Source organism: Cherax quadricarinatus, chromosome 63 (genome assembly GCF_038502225.1).
Source record: "Cherax quadricarinatus isolate ZL_2023a chromosome 63, ASM3850222v1, whole genome shotgun sequence".
Taxonomy (NCBI): Eukaryota; Metazoa; Arthropoda; class Malacostraca; order Decapoda; family Parastacidae; genus Cherax; species Cherax quadricarinatus.
In genome coordinates this window covers 20,229,054-20,245,109 of record NC_091354.1, presented here as the reverse complement: position 1 = coordinate 20,245,109, position 16,056 = coordinate 20,229,054, and the positions used below count along the sequence as shown (strand labels likewise).

Sequence of the window (16,056 nt, the reverse complement as noted above, 5' to 3'; positions counted from 1 at the left end):
AAACAGAATGACTTCAAGAGTGTATCAGTCTGTAGTGGAAGGAAGGCGGGGTAGGGGTCGGCCTAGGAAGGGTTGGAGGGAGGGGGTAAAGGAGGTTTTGTGTGCGAGGGGCTTGGACTTCCAGCAGGCATGCGTGAGCGTGTTTGATAGGAGTGAATGGAGACAAATGGTTTTTAATACTTGACGTGCTGTTGGAGTGTGAGCAAAGTAACTTAAGCAAGCATTACGATGACCTCATAGCATTACTAAATTCCTTACATGCCAATATGTCCATCATTACACTAACTGAAACCTGGCTAAAGCCTGATAGTACAGATGTCTATGCCATTCCTGGTTACACAGCCATACACAACTGTAGGCCAGACCAACAAGGGGGTGGCACAGCCATATACTACTCAGACCATCTAGAATGTATCACTAATACTTACACAAGGGATGAACATGGGGAATATATAATAGCTAAATTCAAATCCAAATACCTACAAAAACCTCTCACATTGATAAACATCTACAGAGTTCCACAGTCAAACATTAGCCAATTTAGTCAAAATCTAGGAAGTATGATAACTGATGCACGCATGAACAAAGATCACGTACTACTCTCAGGTGACTTCAATATAAATCTCCTGCAAGACCAGGACCCACACGTTACTGAATTCACAAACACAATGAGTAACTATGTTAATACCAACAGTAACAAAACCTACAAGAGTTACAGAGACTAGTGTTTCCCTACTTGACCACATCTGGACCAACACCATATTCCCTTTAAAATCAGGCATAATTACAGATAATACCACAGACCACTACCCTACTTTCCTCATAACAACTCTTGGTAAACTACCCCAAGACACTACTAAAGTCACCTTCAGACTTCACAATGAGGCAGCCATTAATAACTTCACAACATCAGTAGCAAACATTGATTGGCACACTGAGCTAGAAATCTATACAGATATTGACGAATGTATTAATAATTTTCTAAAAAAGACCCAATACCTCTATAACAAGCACTGCCCTAAAAAAACTAAACAGATGACAGCAAAGAGACTGAACAGTCCCTGGCTAACACCCAGCATTCTCAAATCCATAAATACAAAACACCAATATGAAAAACAGTACAGAATGGGTCACATAACCAGAGACCAAACAAAACGTTACTCGTCAATCCTAACCAGCCTGATAAGAAGGGCAAAAAAATTGTATTATGAGAACAGATTATCCAACTTACGAGGTGATATAAAATAGACCTGGAAAACCCTATCAGAAATTCTGGGAACAAAAAAGATATCACGAAATAGCGAAATAAAATTAGCAAAATCAGATGAACCCCAACTCCCACCAACAGAAACAGCAAACAGACTCAATGATTTCTTCTCCACTATAGGACAAAACCTTGCCAATAAAATCCCAAGCTCAGATACCCCACCAAATGACTACCTCACCGGCAACTACCCGAACACACTGTTCCTAGCTCCGACTAACCCATACGAAGTCTCCCTTATTATCAATGCACTAAAAAACAAGGCAGGAGATTTAAGTACCTTACCACCCTTTATATACAAAAAAGTGTCACAAGTGCTATCCCCAATCATTGCAACACTCTTTAACAAATCCATTGAATCCTCCACCTTCCCTACAGTACTCAAAATAGCAAGGGTCACCCCGATCCACAAAGGAGGAGACCAAACAGAGTTGAATAACTATAGGCCAATATCCAACTTACACCCTCTCTCAAAAATCTTCGAAAAATTAATTCATAAACGAATCTACTCCTACCTTATCTCCCAAAACATACTCAACCCCTGCCAATTTGGATTCAGGCCTAATAAAAATACTAATGATGCTATTATACACATGCTAGAACATATATACACTGCAATAGAGAAAAAAGAAGTCCCACTGGGGATCTTCATTGACTTACGTAAAGCTTTTGATACAGTTGACCATGACTTGCTCCACGTAAAATTGTCACACTATGGTATAAGAGGGCACTCCCTCAACTACCTCAAGTCATACCTCAGCAACAGAAGCCAATATGTGTACGCAAATGGGGCAAACTCTTCTGCGCAACCAATTACAGTTGGTGTCCCACAGGGAAGTGTCCTTGGCCCTCTTCTCTTTCTCCTATACATAAATGACCTTCCAAATGCTTCGCAATTACTCAAACCCACACTATTTGCAGATGACACTACATACGTCTTCTCTCACCCGAGCCCAGTCACACTAGCCAATACTGTAAATACCGAATTACAGAAAATATCTACCTGGATGAGGACTAACAAACTTACACTAAACATTGACAAAACCTACTTCATTCAGTTTGGTAACAGAGCTACAGATGTCCCTCTTAACATAATGATAAACGGATCACCTATCACAAAGCTAACAGAGGGAAAATTCTTAGGAATCCACCTTGATAATAGACTCAAATTTCATACACATATACAACAAATTTCTAAGAAAATTTCCAAGACTGTAGGCATACTATCGAAGATACGGTACTATGTTCCACAGTCAGCCCTCCTGGCCCTATATCACTCTCTTATTTTCCCCTATCTCACCTATGGAATTTGTGCATGGGGCTCAACAACAATTAACCATCTCAGACCACTAATTACCCAACAAAAGGCTGCAGTTAGAATGATAACAAATTCTCACTACAGGCAGCACACTCCACCAATATTCAATACACTAAACCTACTCACCATACAAAACATCCATACTTATTACTGCACCTATTACATACATAGAACACTTAACTCTGATATTAACCCTCCCCTCAAACATCTCCTTGCCAACCTCAACAGAACACATGACCATAACACAAGGCACAGATCACTCTTTGATGTTCCTCGTGTCCATCTCACACTATGCAAAAACTCAATGCACATAAAAGGCCCTAAAATCTGGAATTCATTACCTGTAAATATAAAAGAAACACTACCTGTTTATAAATTCAAGTCTCTTCTCAAAGATCACTTACTCACCCAAAACCAAATAAATACTGAATAACTGAACCTTATAAACTGTATATCTTAAATGTTTCTCACAATTATATCACATAAATGTTAAACCTAAAACCGAATCTAACTTCATTATTTTTTAAATACACTACCTAACAGAATCCTTCATATGACTGAATGCAACCATATGACCTGTCTTTGTAATACTCACTTGTGCTTTATAGTAATCTGTTTACATTAATGTTTTATCACTGATTTCATCATTGCTTAGTTAATCTTAAGTTAATTTTAAGCCAGCCCGTAATGCTATGCATAGTATAAGTGGCTTTGGCATGCTGCTCTTATCTGTATTTTTTTGTACCTCTGTATGTGTGCTCAAATTGGTAATAAATAAATAAATAATTAATAATCTACTGTTCAACTATGAAATAATTACTGTACAACTATGATATAATCCTTAGTGTTAAGTAGTCTGTAAGCCAATAATGTTAAGTTGGCCCATAATGCCTAGGCATAAAGAGGCTCTCTTTGCATTGCAACCCACTATTGTAAATACAAAATCTCAATGTACTGTTTGCAAAGACATAAAATAAATAAATGAAATAAATAAGGATAACTAATAAAAAAAATAAAATCAAAGACTATTAAACAGAACTGGGATTTCATCAAAAATCAAACTTATGAATTTGGAAGGGTATGTTCAAAAAGAAATTTAAAGTGAACGTAGGCAAGAGTAAGATGGTAAAAATAAAAAAAATAAAAAAAAAAAAAAACCTAGGTAATGAATGATTTAATATCAGATTGAAGGGAGGGAGAATGAAGGAAGTAAATTATTTAGATATCTGGGAGTGGACTTGTCAGCAGATGAGTCTATGAAAGCTGAAGTAAACCACAGAACTGAAAAGAGAGAAAGTTGAATGGTGTGTTGAGGCATCCGTGAAGACATTATCAATAAAGGCAAGAAGTGTAATATACCAGAGCATAGTGGTACCAACAGTATAAGGGTATGCAGAGGAGGGTGGTAGCAGTAGACATGTCATATTTGAGCACAATGTGTGGTGAGATTAAGAAGTGTGGGGTTACTAAATGCATAATTCAGAGGGCTGAGGAGGGATTGTTGAGGTGGTTTGGGTATTTACAGAGGATGGAACAAATTAGGATGACTAAGAAGTTATATAAATCCAGTGTGGAAGGAAGAAAGAGTAGGGTTTGTCCCAGGAATTGCTGGAAGGAGGAGATAAATAAGATTTTGAGGGACTTTAACCCTTTCCGTTTTGGTCCTGTTATATTATGGCTTTGAAGCCAGTGTCGGTCCTGTAGTACTACACCATGAACTTAGCTCACTCAGAAAAGCTGTGAGCAGTAAATTTGGGCCTAGATATGAGAGAATGGGTTACTGTAAGTGTGCACCCTATGAAAAAATCCTGCAGTACACAGTGCATGAGGAAAAAAACTGCAAATGTGTTTATGGCTTAAAACTGATTTTGCAGAGTATTTTTGTATGGTTTTTGTGGTTGTATTCTTGGTTTCTTGGTCTCAATTGATAGAATGGAAGATGTATTACACAAACAGACATGATTTTGATTGGTTTCTGGTCTGAAAGTAGCTTGAAATAGAGCTCAAAGTAGTGGAAATGTTCAACTTTTGCCGATATTCCAGAGCACACAAATGACGTGTCCAATACACACGTCCAAATGGCCAGTCTAGTATGCATTTAGGAGTGCACTGACAATATTTATACGATCATTGCAATGCATAACAGTAAATCTATTTTTTATGTGAAAAAAAACTCAAAATGGAAAGCAAGCATAATATAAGAGGGGCTTGCAGATGTGACTAAGGAACAGAGGAAATCATTTATTTTTTTAGTGCCTGGAATATGTACACTTCTTATTCTGGACCCTATTTTTAAATTGTCAATTTTTTAATTTTCTGTGAAATTGGGCAGTTCCTTGTACTCAATTGACAGAATAGAAGGAATACTAGCAAAATAGCTATGAGTTTGGTTGAAACAATAGAATTGGCCAAAAAAGGGAAGCAAAGTGGGTGGAATCGCCAATGTGTAAATATTGCCAAGACTTCTAACTTTACCAGAGTATAATTCCTTCAGTTTTCCATCAGATTTCATACTTTTGGTTTCATTACCTTCAGAAAAAGATTATCACTTCATAAGAAGTGATACTTTTTTTTGCAACCCTTAGAGCAAGTTTGAGAGGAGGGGTTATGACCCTGAAAGAGTTAACATCCAAGAGGCTTGTCTGATCACATTAGATCAGAGTGGGAGCCAGGTGGTTTTTATAATTTGATGTACTGTTGGAGTTTGAGCACTGTAATATTTATGAAGAGATTCTAGGAAACCAGTTAACTGACCCCATGAGTCCCAAAGGTGAAAAGTACATTGGCTGCACCTTAACCCTTTCAGGGTCCATGTCGTAGATCTACAGCTTTACGTTCAGGGTCCAAACCGTAGATCTACGCCATGAGCTCAGCTCACTCTGATAAGCTGTGAGTGGTAAATTTGGGCCTAGATATGAGAGAATACATCTATGTGGTATGTGTGCACCACATAAAACAAATCCTGCAGCACACAGTGTATAATGAGAAAAAAACTGAGACCGTGATTTTCAATTTAAACAGCGACTTTGCAGTGTTTTTTCGTATGTTTTTTATAGTTGTATTTGCGATTTCTTTATCTCATTTGATAGAATGGAAGACATTACAGAAATAGAGATGATTGGTTTTAGCACTGGAAATGGCTTGAAACTGAGCTCAAAGTAGTGGAAATGTTAAATTTTTGCCAAAGTTCAAGAGTAAACAAACAACCTAACACGTCTAATACACACCAGCTGGTGGGTCTAATATACATTCACAAATGTGGTGATGATATTTATACAATTATTACAATATTGCATAACAGTAAATCTTCTATTTTTTTTGGTTTGAATAAAAATTCATTGTGAATAAAAAACCAAAATGGAATTCATTTGTAAAGCCTCAAAATGTAACTAATGAACAGAGGAAATGTTAGTTTAGTGCCAGGAATACCTACATTGTTTATTCTGGACCCTATTTTGAAATTGAAATATTTTGTACTTTGCATTAAATTGGCCAAATTACTAATTTCCGATCACTTTATTTTGTAGTTGAAACAGTTGACTTGGCGATTTCTTGTGCTCAATCGATAGAAGTAATACTAGTGAAATAGCTAAGAATTTGGTCAACTGGAATAATGTGATTGGCCTAAAATGGGAGTCAAAGTCGGCAAAATTGCCGATTCGTAAATATCGCTGACACATCAAAATTCGCAAGAGCATAATTTCGTCAATTTTTCATCAAATTTCGTACTTTTTGTTTTATTACCTTCAGAAAAAGATTTTCTAACATTTCATAAGAAAAATAACATTTTTTTTTTTTTAAATTCTTGGACCCTGGTGCGCACTTTGAAATTTGGCCTCTGGACCCTGAAAGGGTTAAAGGATGGGCAAGGATGTTGCAGCTCAGAGGTTCACCCAAACTAACAAGACAGCAATTGAATGAATGACTCTGAATGTGTATACTATTTTTTTGGGGGGAGGGGGGAGACAACCAGTGTGAATATAAACAAGAAACAGTGAGAATATAAACAAGAAACTTTTAATTTTTGTTGAGAAGCCGATGAAGCATGAAGAGAAACACTTACCTTGTGCACTAAGGAAAAGTGCACCAGGTAAGAGGAGCTGCTCTGGGCCTGTGACTGGCTGGCAGCAGAGACCAAGACCTTCATCACTGCAACCTACACCTCCACACACCACCTGGTTGTAATATTATTTTCACTAAAATACTTTATATATACAGTATATCACTAAAATACACACAATGAGAATGTATAATGCACAATACACATTATAAATAATCATAAAAAATAGTTTGTCCTTCTTTCTTTCAACACACTGGCCGTATCCCACCCAGGCAGGGTGGCCCAAAAACAAACGAAAGTTTCTCTTTTTAAATTTGGTAATATATACAGGAGAAGAGGTTACTAGCCCTTTGCTCCTAGTTTGTTCTTATTACTGCAGAAAACAAGTGGTTTCCAGATTAGCCATTCAAAACTCCCCAAGACAAGCTTATCATACATTATCTATGGCAAGGTTATTTGTGCATACTAGTAACTGGCTCAGTGGATATGATTTTTTTATATAAAATAAATGTAATAGCAACCACCCATGGAAGTACTACCGTCCTGCCAAGTGAGTGTGAAACGGAAGCCTGTAATTGTTTTACATGATGGTAATTGTTTTACATGATGTCTTTTTTCTGTCTCAAACATGCAAGATTTCAGGTACGTCTTGCTACTTCTACTTACACTTAGGTCACACTACACTTGCATGTAGTACAAGCATATATATATACACACCCCTCTGGATTTTCTTTATTTTCTTACTAGTTCTTTATTATCTCCTTGGGGAAGTGGAACAGAATTCCTCTGTAAGCCACGTGTGTTCTAAGAGGTGACTAAAATGCCGGGAGCAAGGGGCTAGTAACCCCTTCTGTATATATTACCGTGATACCTCTCATATGCGAACTATATAGGCCGAATCCGGTTCGGAAACATGGAGTTTCCAGATACGTGAGGACAAAATGCACATCTGTACCGTCATATCGCCATCCGCACCCCATCATATCGCCATCGGCAACAGTGTTGCAGGTTTAAAAAATGAATCCAACGTCGTCTGGTGGTGGGACCAGACATTCTGGGCTCCATTATCAGCCTCCCAGATTTCAAGGACCACAGGACCATAACTTTTCAAATGGGTTGTGGACAGTGGATACTCCAAATACAGTGGAACCTTGTGTTATGAACACCCCACCATACAAATTTTTCAGGATACGAACAGTCGTTCGGTCCATTTTTTGCTTCAGGATATGAACGAAATTTCAGGATGCGAACTTCCCCTTCAAGGGAAGTTCCTTATAAAAATAAATAAATAAAATACAGGAAGGCCCCGCTTTATGGCGTTTCACTTTACGGCGTTCCGCTAATACGGTCATTTCAAATTATGACCAAAACTCGCAATACGGCTCCCCCCACCTGACTTTCTAATACGGTCACCGCGCCCCACCTTGTTTGTTTACATTCTTTGTGAGCTCAGTAAGCACTAAGTCTCTCCATTTTGTCTGGAAACTCCAAAATTTCAAATGTTTTTAAAAGTTATTTCATATTTTATATATACTCTGATAATTATACTTATGTATACCTGTACTTTAATAAACTTACATACTGTGCTGGCATGCAGGTACACATTAAAATCAGCAAGAGTGTCTTATGTCTCCAGACGTCATATTAGTAATGATAATAATAATCATCGAGTCTCATTTAAATGTCGTATATTACGTTAAATACACATTTTCATTAATCCATCTATGATATTTTTTCAAAATTATATAATAAACACGATACATAACATAAAAAGATGTTAAATACACCCCACAATAGAATAAATAAACATAAATATGAGATGTGGTAGCAGACGACTTGCACAAGTGACGCCATATTAGAAATGCTAATAATAATAATAATAATAATCACCGAGTCTTATTAAATGTTGTATATTACGTTAATATACACATTTTCATTAATCCATCCATGATATTTTTTTCAAAATTATATAATAAACACGATACATAACACAAAAAGATGATAAATACACCCTACAATAGAATAAATAAACATAAATATGAGATGTCGTAGCCAGATAACTTGTACAAGTGATGCCAAGAATAACATTTTCTCTAATCTAACATAAGAGAAAATGTGTTACTGGGGATAACTGTAGAAAATTATTCCTTTCGTATGTATGTAAGTAAGTTTATTCAGGTATACACAAATACAGTTACATAGATTATCATACATAACAACATAAGTGTAGAGAACCTAGGATAACCCAAAAAAGTCAGAGTGACTTATTTCCATTGCCTTCACTCAGAGCATCATTTCTTCTCAAAATGATGTTACATGAGAATGGGAGTGTTCTTCTTTATTTATTCTACCGTATCAATGTAGAGACAACCTGTACACAATGTAACTTGTACACAAACCAGACATGTACACTTCGTTTACAAAACTTACCTTCGCCTGGTTTGTTTACATAACTCTGCGCCTGTACTCTCTCATGCACTCATTCTTCCTCTCTCTCATTTATTCGTTTTATCTCATTTACTTACTCCTGACCCTACATTAAGACTACAAATATTTTAAGGTAAGTAATGAGTGAACTGTATATACATTTTATCGCTCTGGGATGCTTAAATATCATAGAATTGTATGTGTGGGTGGGGTGGCCTGGTATGGTAGCCTGGCTGACTACCATACATACCACACTTGATTTCTTACAATAAATACTACTTGTCTCACCCTAGATTAAGACTATAAATATTTTAAGGTAAATAATGAGTGCACTATGTGTGTATTGTACTTTTTATTGTTTTTTGATGCCTGGTTCTATTGCTAACTTAATATATGTTAGTGTAAACTTGTTATCTAGTATTTGTATGCATTTGTAAGTGGAAAAAAAGGGTGTTCCACTTTACGGCGGTTTCCGCTTTACGGCGGTAGCCTGGAACCTAACCAGCCGTATAAGTGGGGCCTTCCTGTATATATTTCTTTGCAAAGGTTACAATGTGTGTTTACATATCATAATATGACTGGAGCAAAGAAAGCCACTATCATGCTGAGGCATTTCGGGCAGAAATGCCTATTTAAGACTACTTAAGTCAAAACAGGTGAAAAGTGTATTAATAGTGGTTTCCAATGTTTTGTTGATGGTGGCACCAACTACTAGAAGCCTTTTGAAGTTTCTCCTTACTATTATTAATACTATTACAGTGGACCCTCACCTAACGCTTTTAATCCGTTCCTGAGAGCTCAACTTTAGGCAAAATTATCGTTAGGCGAATCAATTTTCCCCATAAGAAATAATTGAAATAAAATTAATCTGTGGAAGACACCCAAAAGTATGAAAAAAAATTTTTTTTACCACATGAAATATTAATTTTTAATACACACAAACTGATGAAGACATGCACAGTTACATGACACTTACCTTTATTGAAGATCTGGTGATAATGATGGGATGGGAGGAGGGGAGTGTGTGGATGGTCTTAGTGTTTAGAAGGGGAATCCCCTTCCATTACGACTTGAGGTAGCAAGTCCTTTTCCGGGGTTACTTCCCTTCTTTTAATGCCACTAGGACCAGCTTCAGAGTCACTGGACTTCTGTTGCACAACATATCTGTCCATAGAGGCCTGTACCTCTCATTCCTTTATGACTTTCCTAAAGTGTTTCACAACGTTGTCAGTGTAATAGTCACCAGCACGGCTTGCAATAGCTGTGTGAGCGTGATTTTCATCCATAAAGTTTTGCACTTCAAGCCACTTTGCACACATTTCCTTAATCTTTGAAGTAGGCAACTTCTTCAATTTCTCTCTCCCCTCCTCCGAAGCAGTTTCCTCAGATGTGGCCTCTTGCTGTTGAAGATGATCTAGCAGCTCATCAGTGGTTAGTTCTTCATTGTCCTCCACCAACTCTTCCACATCCTCCCCACTAATCTCCAATCCCAAGGACTTCCCCCATGCCACAACTGATTCCTCAACTGGCATACGCTTCTCAGGGCTAGCCTCAAATCCTTCAAAATCCCTTTGGTCTACACATTCTGGCCACAGTTTCTTCCAAGCAGAGTTCAAGGTCCTCTTAGTCACTCCCTCTCAAGCCTTACCTATAAGGTTTACACAATTGAGGATATTAAAGTGCTCTCTCCAAAACTCTCTTAGAGTCGATTAAGTTTCTGAGGTCACTACAAAGCACCTTTCAAACAGAGCTTTTGTGTACAGTTTTTTGAAGTTTGCAATGACCTGCTGGTCCATGGGCTGCAGGAGAGGAGTGGTATTAGGAGGCAAAAACTTGATGTTAATGAAGCTCATGTCTGCAGAAAGTCGCTCTACCACGTCTGAAGGATGACCAGGAGCATTGTCTAATACCAGGAGGCACTCAAGGTCTAATTTGTTTTCAATTAGGTAATTTTTCACATCGAGGGCAAATGCATGGTGTAACCAGTCATAGAAAAAGTCCCTAGTGACCCATGCCTTACTGTTTGCCCTCCACAGCACACACAAATTAGCTTTGAGGATATTCTTTTGCCTGAACGCTCTGGGAGTTTCAGAGTGATACACCAATAAAGGCTTCACTTTGGAATCACCACTAGCATTGGCACACATCAACAGAGTAAGCCTGTCTTTCATAGGCTTATGTCCTGGGAGTGCCTTTTCCTCCTGAGCAATGTAGGTCCTGCTTGGCATTTTCTTCCAAAACAGGCCTGTTTTGTCACAATTAAATACTTGTTCAGGTTTCAGTCCTTCACTGTCTATGTACTCCTTGAATTCATGCACATATTTTTCAGCTGCTTTGTGGTCTGAACTGGCAGCCTCACCATGCCTTATCACACTATGCCACTACGATTCTTAAATCTCTCAAACCAACCTTTGCTGGCCTTAAATTCACTCACATCACCACTAGTTGCAGGCATTTTTCTAATTAAATCCTCATGCAACTTCCTAGCCTTTTCACATATGATCGCTTGAGAGATGCTATCTCCTGCTATCTGTTTTTCGTTTATCCACACCAATAACAGTCTCTCAACATCTTCTATCACTTGCGATCTCTGTTTCGAAAACAAAAGTTGCACCTTTGGCAAGAACAGCTTCCTTGATTGCCGTTTTCTTGGCCACAATAGTAGCGATGGTTGATTGGAGTTTACTATACAACCTGGCCAGCTCGGAGACACGCACTCCACTTTCATACTTAGCAATGATCTCTTTCTTAATATCCATAGTAATTCTCACCCTTATTCCTGTAGGGCTGGCATTAGAAGCTTTCTTGGGGCCCATGGTCACTTATTTTGCAGGTGAAATCACTAAAAACGCTGTGATAATACGAAATGTTCCGATTGTATGCTTGGATGTGACCGCAGAGGCTGGCTTGTAAACACTGCCACCCACGGAACAAGTGAGGCTGGCTCAGGCCGCACATGGACGCGTCTCAGACGAATCGCATTGAGCGAGTTTTTTAGCGCTAGTCGACCCAAAATTTTTGCGTTAAAATGTATAGCTAGGCGGATTTAACGTTATGCGATGCCATCGTTAGGCGAGGGTCCACTGTATAATGTATGAATATAATAAAAATCATTATCATCTTCAGCAGCAGCAGCAATAATAGTAATAGCAGTAGTAGTAGTGTGGTGAGGGGCTCTTGAGCTAGGGAATTAGATCTGTACTCCAGGTCCCTAAATTAATAATAATAATATTTTTATTATTAACACATCGGCCGATTCCCACCAAGGCAGGGTGGCCCAAAAAAGAAAAACCTTCATCATCATTCACTCCATCACTGTCTTGCCAGAGGGGTGCTTTACACTACAGTTATAAAACTGCAACATTAACACTCCTCCTTCAGAGTTTAGACACTGTACTTCCCATCTCCAGGACTCAAGTCCAGCCTGCCGGTTTCCCTGAATCCCTTCATAAATGTTACTTTGCACACACTCCAACAGCACGTCAAATATTAAAAACCATTTGTTTCCATTCGCTCTTATCAAATACGCTCATGCACGCTTGCTGGAAGTCCAAGCCCCTCGCACACAAAACCTCCTTTACCCCCTCCCTCCAACCCTTCCTAGGCTGATGCCGACCCCTACCCTGCCTTCCCTCCACTACAGATTTATACATTCTCAAAGTCATTCTGTTTTGTTCCAGTTTCTCTACATGTCCGAACCACCTCAACAACCCCTAATCAGCCCTCTGGATAATAGTCTCCTAATTTCCAAACTACGAATTCTCTGCATTATAAGAACATAAGAAAGAAGGAACACTGCAGCAGGCCTACTGGCCCATGTGAGGCAGGTCCAGGTCTCCTACCGGCTTAAGCCAATGCACCCAACCTAGTCAGGTCAGGTCACATTCACTTAAGGAAGGAACATAGCAAGTGACCTAGTAGCACAAGCTTATCAGGTCCAACTCACACCCACCCACGCCCACTCATGTATTTATCTAACCTATTCTCAGCCCTTTCAGGGTTTCGGCCGTACTAGTACGGCTTGCTCACCAGGGTTTTTAATGTACTAGTACGCCTAAATTCTAGTGCCCTCAAATCTAGTGAGAGAAAGCTGGTAGGCCTACATATGAAAGAATGGGTCTATGTGGTCAGTGTGCGTGGTATAAAAAAAATCCTGCAGCACACAGTGCGTAATGAGAAAAAAACTTTGACAGTGTTTTTGGATTAAAACAGCGACTTTGCACTGTATTTTTGTATGGTATTTATTGTTGTATTCTAGTTTTCTTGGTTTCATTTTATAGAATGGAAGACATATTACAGAAATTGAGATGATTTTGACTGGTTTTACAAAAAAAACTACCTTGAAATTGCACTCAAAGTAGCAGAAATGTTCGATTTTTATCTAAGTTCAAAGGTAATCAAATCATGCTATGCGTACAATACATGTCAACTGGCGAGTCTAATATTCTTTCACAAGTGCGCTGATAATATTTATACCATTTCTACACCAATGCAGTAGTCTGCATAACAGTAAATCTTCTATTTTTTTGTGAGAATAAAAATTCAAAGTGGAAAGCAAAAGAATGTAAGAGGGGCATGGGGACGTGACTAATGAACAGAGGAAATGTTATTTTAGTGCCAGGAATGTCTTCCTTGTTTATTCTGGACCCAATTCGGAAATTGTCATCTTTTGAAATTTGTGTGAAACTGGCAAAATTGCTAAATTTTGACCACTGTATTGGATAGTTGAAATTGGTAAATGGGTGGTTTCTTGTACTCATTCGATAGAAAAAATGGAGTTCTAGCAAAATAGTTATGATTTTTGTCGACAAGTACACTGGAATTGGCCGAAAATAGGGCTCAAATTGGGCAAAATCACTGATGCATAAATATCGTCGAGATCGCTAACTTCGCGAGAGCATAATTCCCTAAGTTTTCCATCAAATTTCATACTTTCGGTGTCATTGTGGTCGGGAAAAGATTCTCTATCTTTTCATAAGAAATTTTTTTCTTTTCTTTTTAAATTTGGGCGACCCTGAGAACAAGTCTCTGAGAGGGCCTGTCGACCCTGAAAGGGTTATAACTACACAACGTTTTAGCAGCATCTATAACCGTACTCAGGAGTTTGTCCCACTCAACCGCAATTCTATTACCAAACCAGTGCTTTCCTATATCCTTCCTGAATCTGAATTTTTCCAGCTTAAAAACCACTGCTGCGAGTCTTGTCTAGGCTAGATATTTTCAGCACGCTATTTACATCCCCCTTATTTATTTCTGTCTTCTATTTATACACCTCAATCATATTCCCCATAATTCTACACCTTTCTAGAAAGTGCAGATTCTGGGCCCTCGGTCTATCCTCCTATGGAAGGCTTCTGATATATGGGATCAACTTTGTCATCCTCCTTTGTACATTTACCAGAACATTTATATCCATTCTGTAATATGGTGACCAAAACTACGCAGCATAATCTAAACGAGGCCTAACCAAGGATATATATAGAGTTGAAGAACAACCTGAGGACTCCTATTATTTATGCTTCTTGATATGAAGCCAAGGATTCTGTTAGCTTCACTGCAACACTAATGCACTGTTGTCTTGGTTTTAAATTATATTCACACCACACATTGTCCTCAGACATGACATCTCCACTGCCTTCGGCCTTCTCCTCGTTGCAACATTCATCACCCATGCTTCACACCCATACAAGAGTCTTGGTACAACTATACCCTCATACATTCCCCTTTTTGTTTCCACGGACAAAGTTCTTTGCCTCCACAGGCTCCTAAGTGCACCACTCACCCTTTTACCCTCATCAATTCTGTGATTCACCTCATCCTTCATAGACCCATCTGCTGACACGTCCACTCCTAATTATCTGAATACATTCACCTCCTCCATACTCTCTCCCTCCAATCTGATATCCAGTCCCTCGTCACCTAATCTTTTCGTCCTCATAACCTTACTCTTTTCTATATTCACTTTTAATTTTCTTCTTTTACATACCCTACCAAATTCATCCACCAACCTCTGCAACTTCTCTTCAGAATCTCCCAAAAGCACTGTGTCATCAGCAAAGAGCAACTGTGACAACTCCCACTTTGTGTTTGATTCTTTATCTTTTAACTCCACACCTCTTGCCAAGACCCTAGCATTCACTTCCCTTACAACGCCATCTATAAATATATTGAACAACCACGGTGACATCACACACCCTTGTCTAAGGCCTACTTTTACTGGGAAATAATCACCCTCTCTCCTACATACTCTAACCTGAGCCTCACTATCCACGCAAAAACTCTTCACTGCTTTCAATAACCTACCTCCTATACCATACACCTGCAACATCTGCCACATTGCCCCCCTATCCACCCTTTTATATGCCTTTTCTAAATCCATAAATGCCACAAAAACCTCTTTAGCCTTATCTAAATACTGTTCACTTACACGTTTCACTGTAAACACCTGGTCCACACACCCCCTACCGTTCCTAAAGCCTCCTTGTTCATCTGCTACCCTATTCTCTGTCTTACTCTTAATTCTTTCAATAATAATTCTACCATACACTTTACCAGGTATACTCAACAGACTTATTCCCCTATAATTTTTGCACTCGCTTTTATCCCCTTTGCCTTTATACAAAGGAACTATGCATGCTGTCTGCCAATCCCTAGGTACCTTACCCTCTTTCATACATTTATTAAATAATAGCACCAACCATTCCAAAACTATATCCCCACCTGCTTTTAACATTTCTATCTTTATCCCATCAATCCCAGCTGCCTTACCCCCCTTTCATTCTACCCAATGCCTCACGAACTTCCCCCACACTCACAACTGGCTCTTCCCCACTCCTACAAGATGTTATTCCTCCTTGCCCTATACACGAAATCACAGCTTCCCTATCTTCATCAACATTTAACAACTTCTCAAAATATTCCCTCCATCTTCCCGATACCTCTAACTCTTCATTTAATAACTCTCCTCTCCTATTTTAACTGTCAAAT

General features: G+C 38.6%; 1 protein-coding gene across 2 annotated transcripts in view; it reads right to left on the bottom strand.

Moving 5' to 3' along the window:
* Positions 1–16,056, bottom strand: part of LOC128698271 (cytokine receptor-like factor 3) — a 335,991-nt gene that overhangs the window by 20,308 nt on the left and 299,627 nt on the right. For both annotated transcript variants that reach the window (XM_070098681.1, XM_070098680.1), the window contains exon 8: positions 6,646–6,757. In XM_070098681.1, the coding sequence (XP_069954782.1) occupies positions 6,646–6,757 (112 nt within the window). The remainder of the gene's footprint in view (positions 1–6,645; positions 6,758–16,056) is intronic.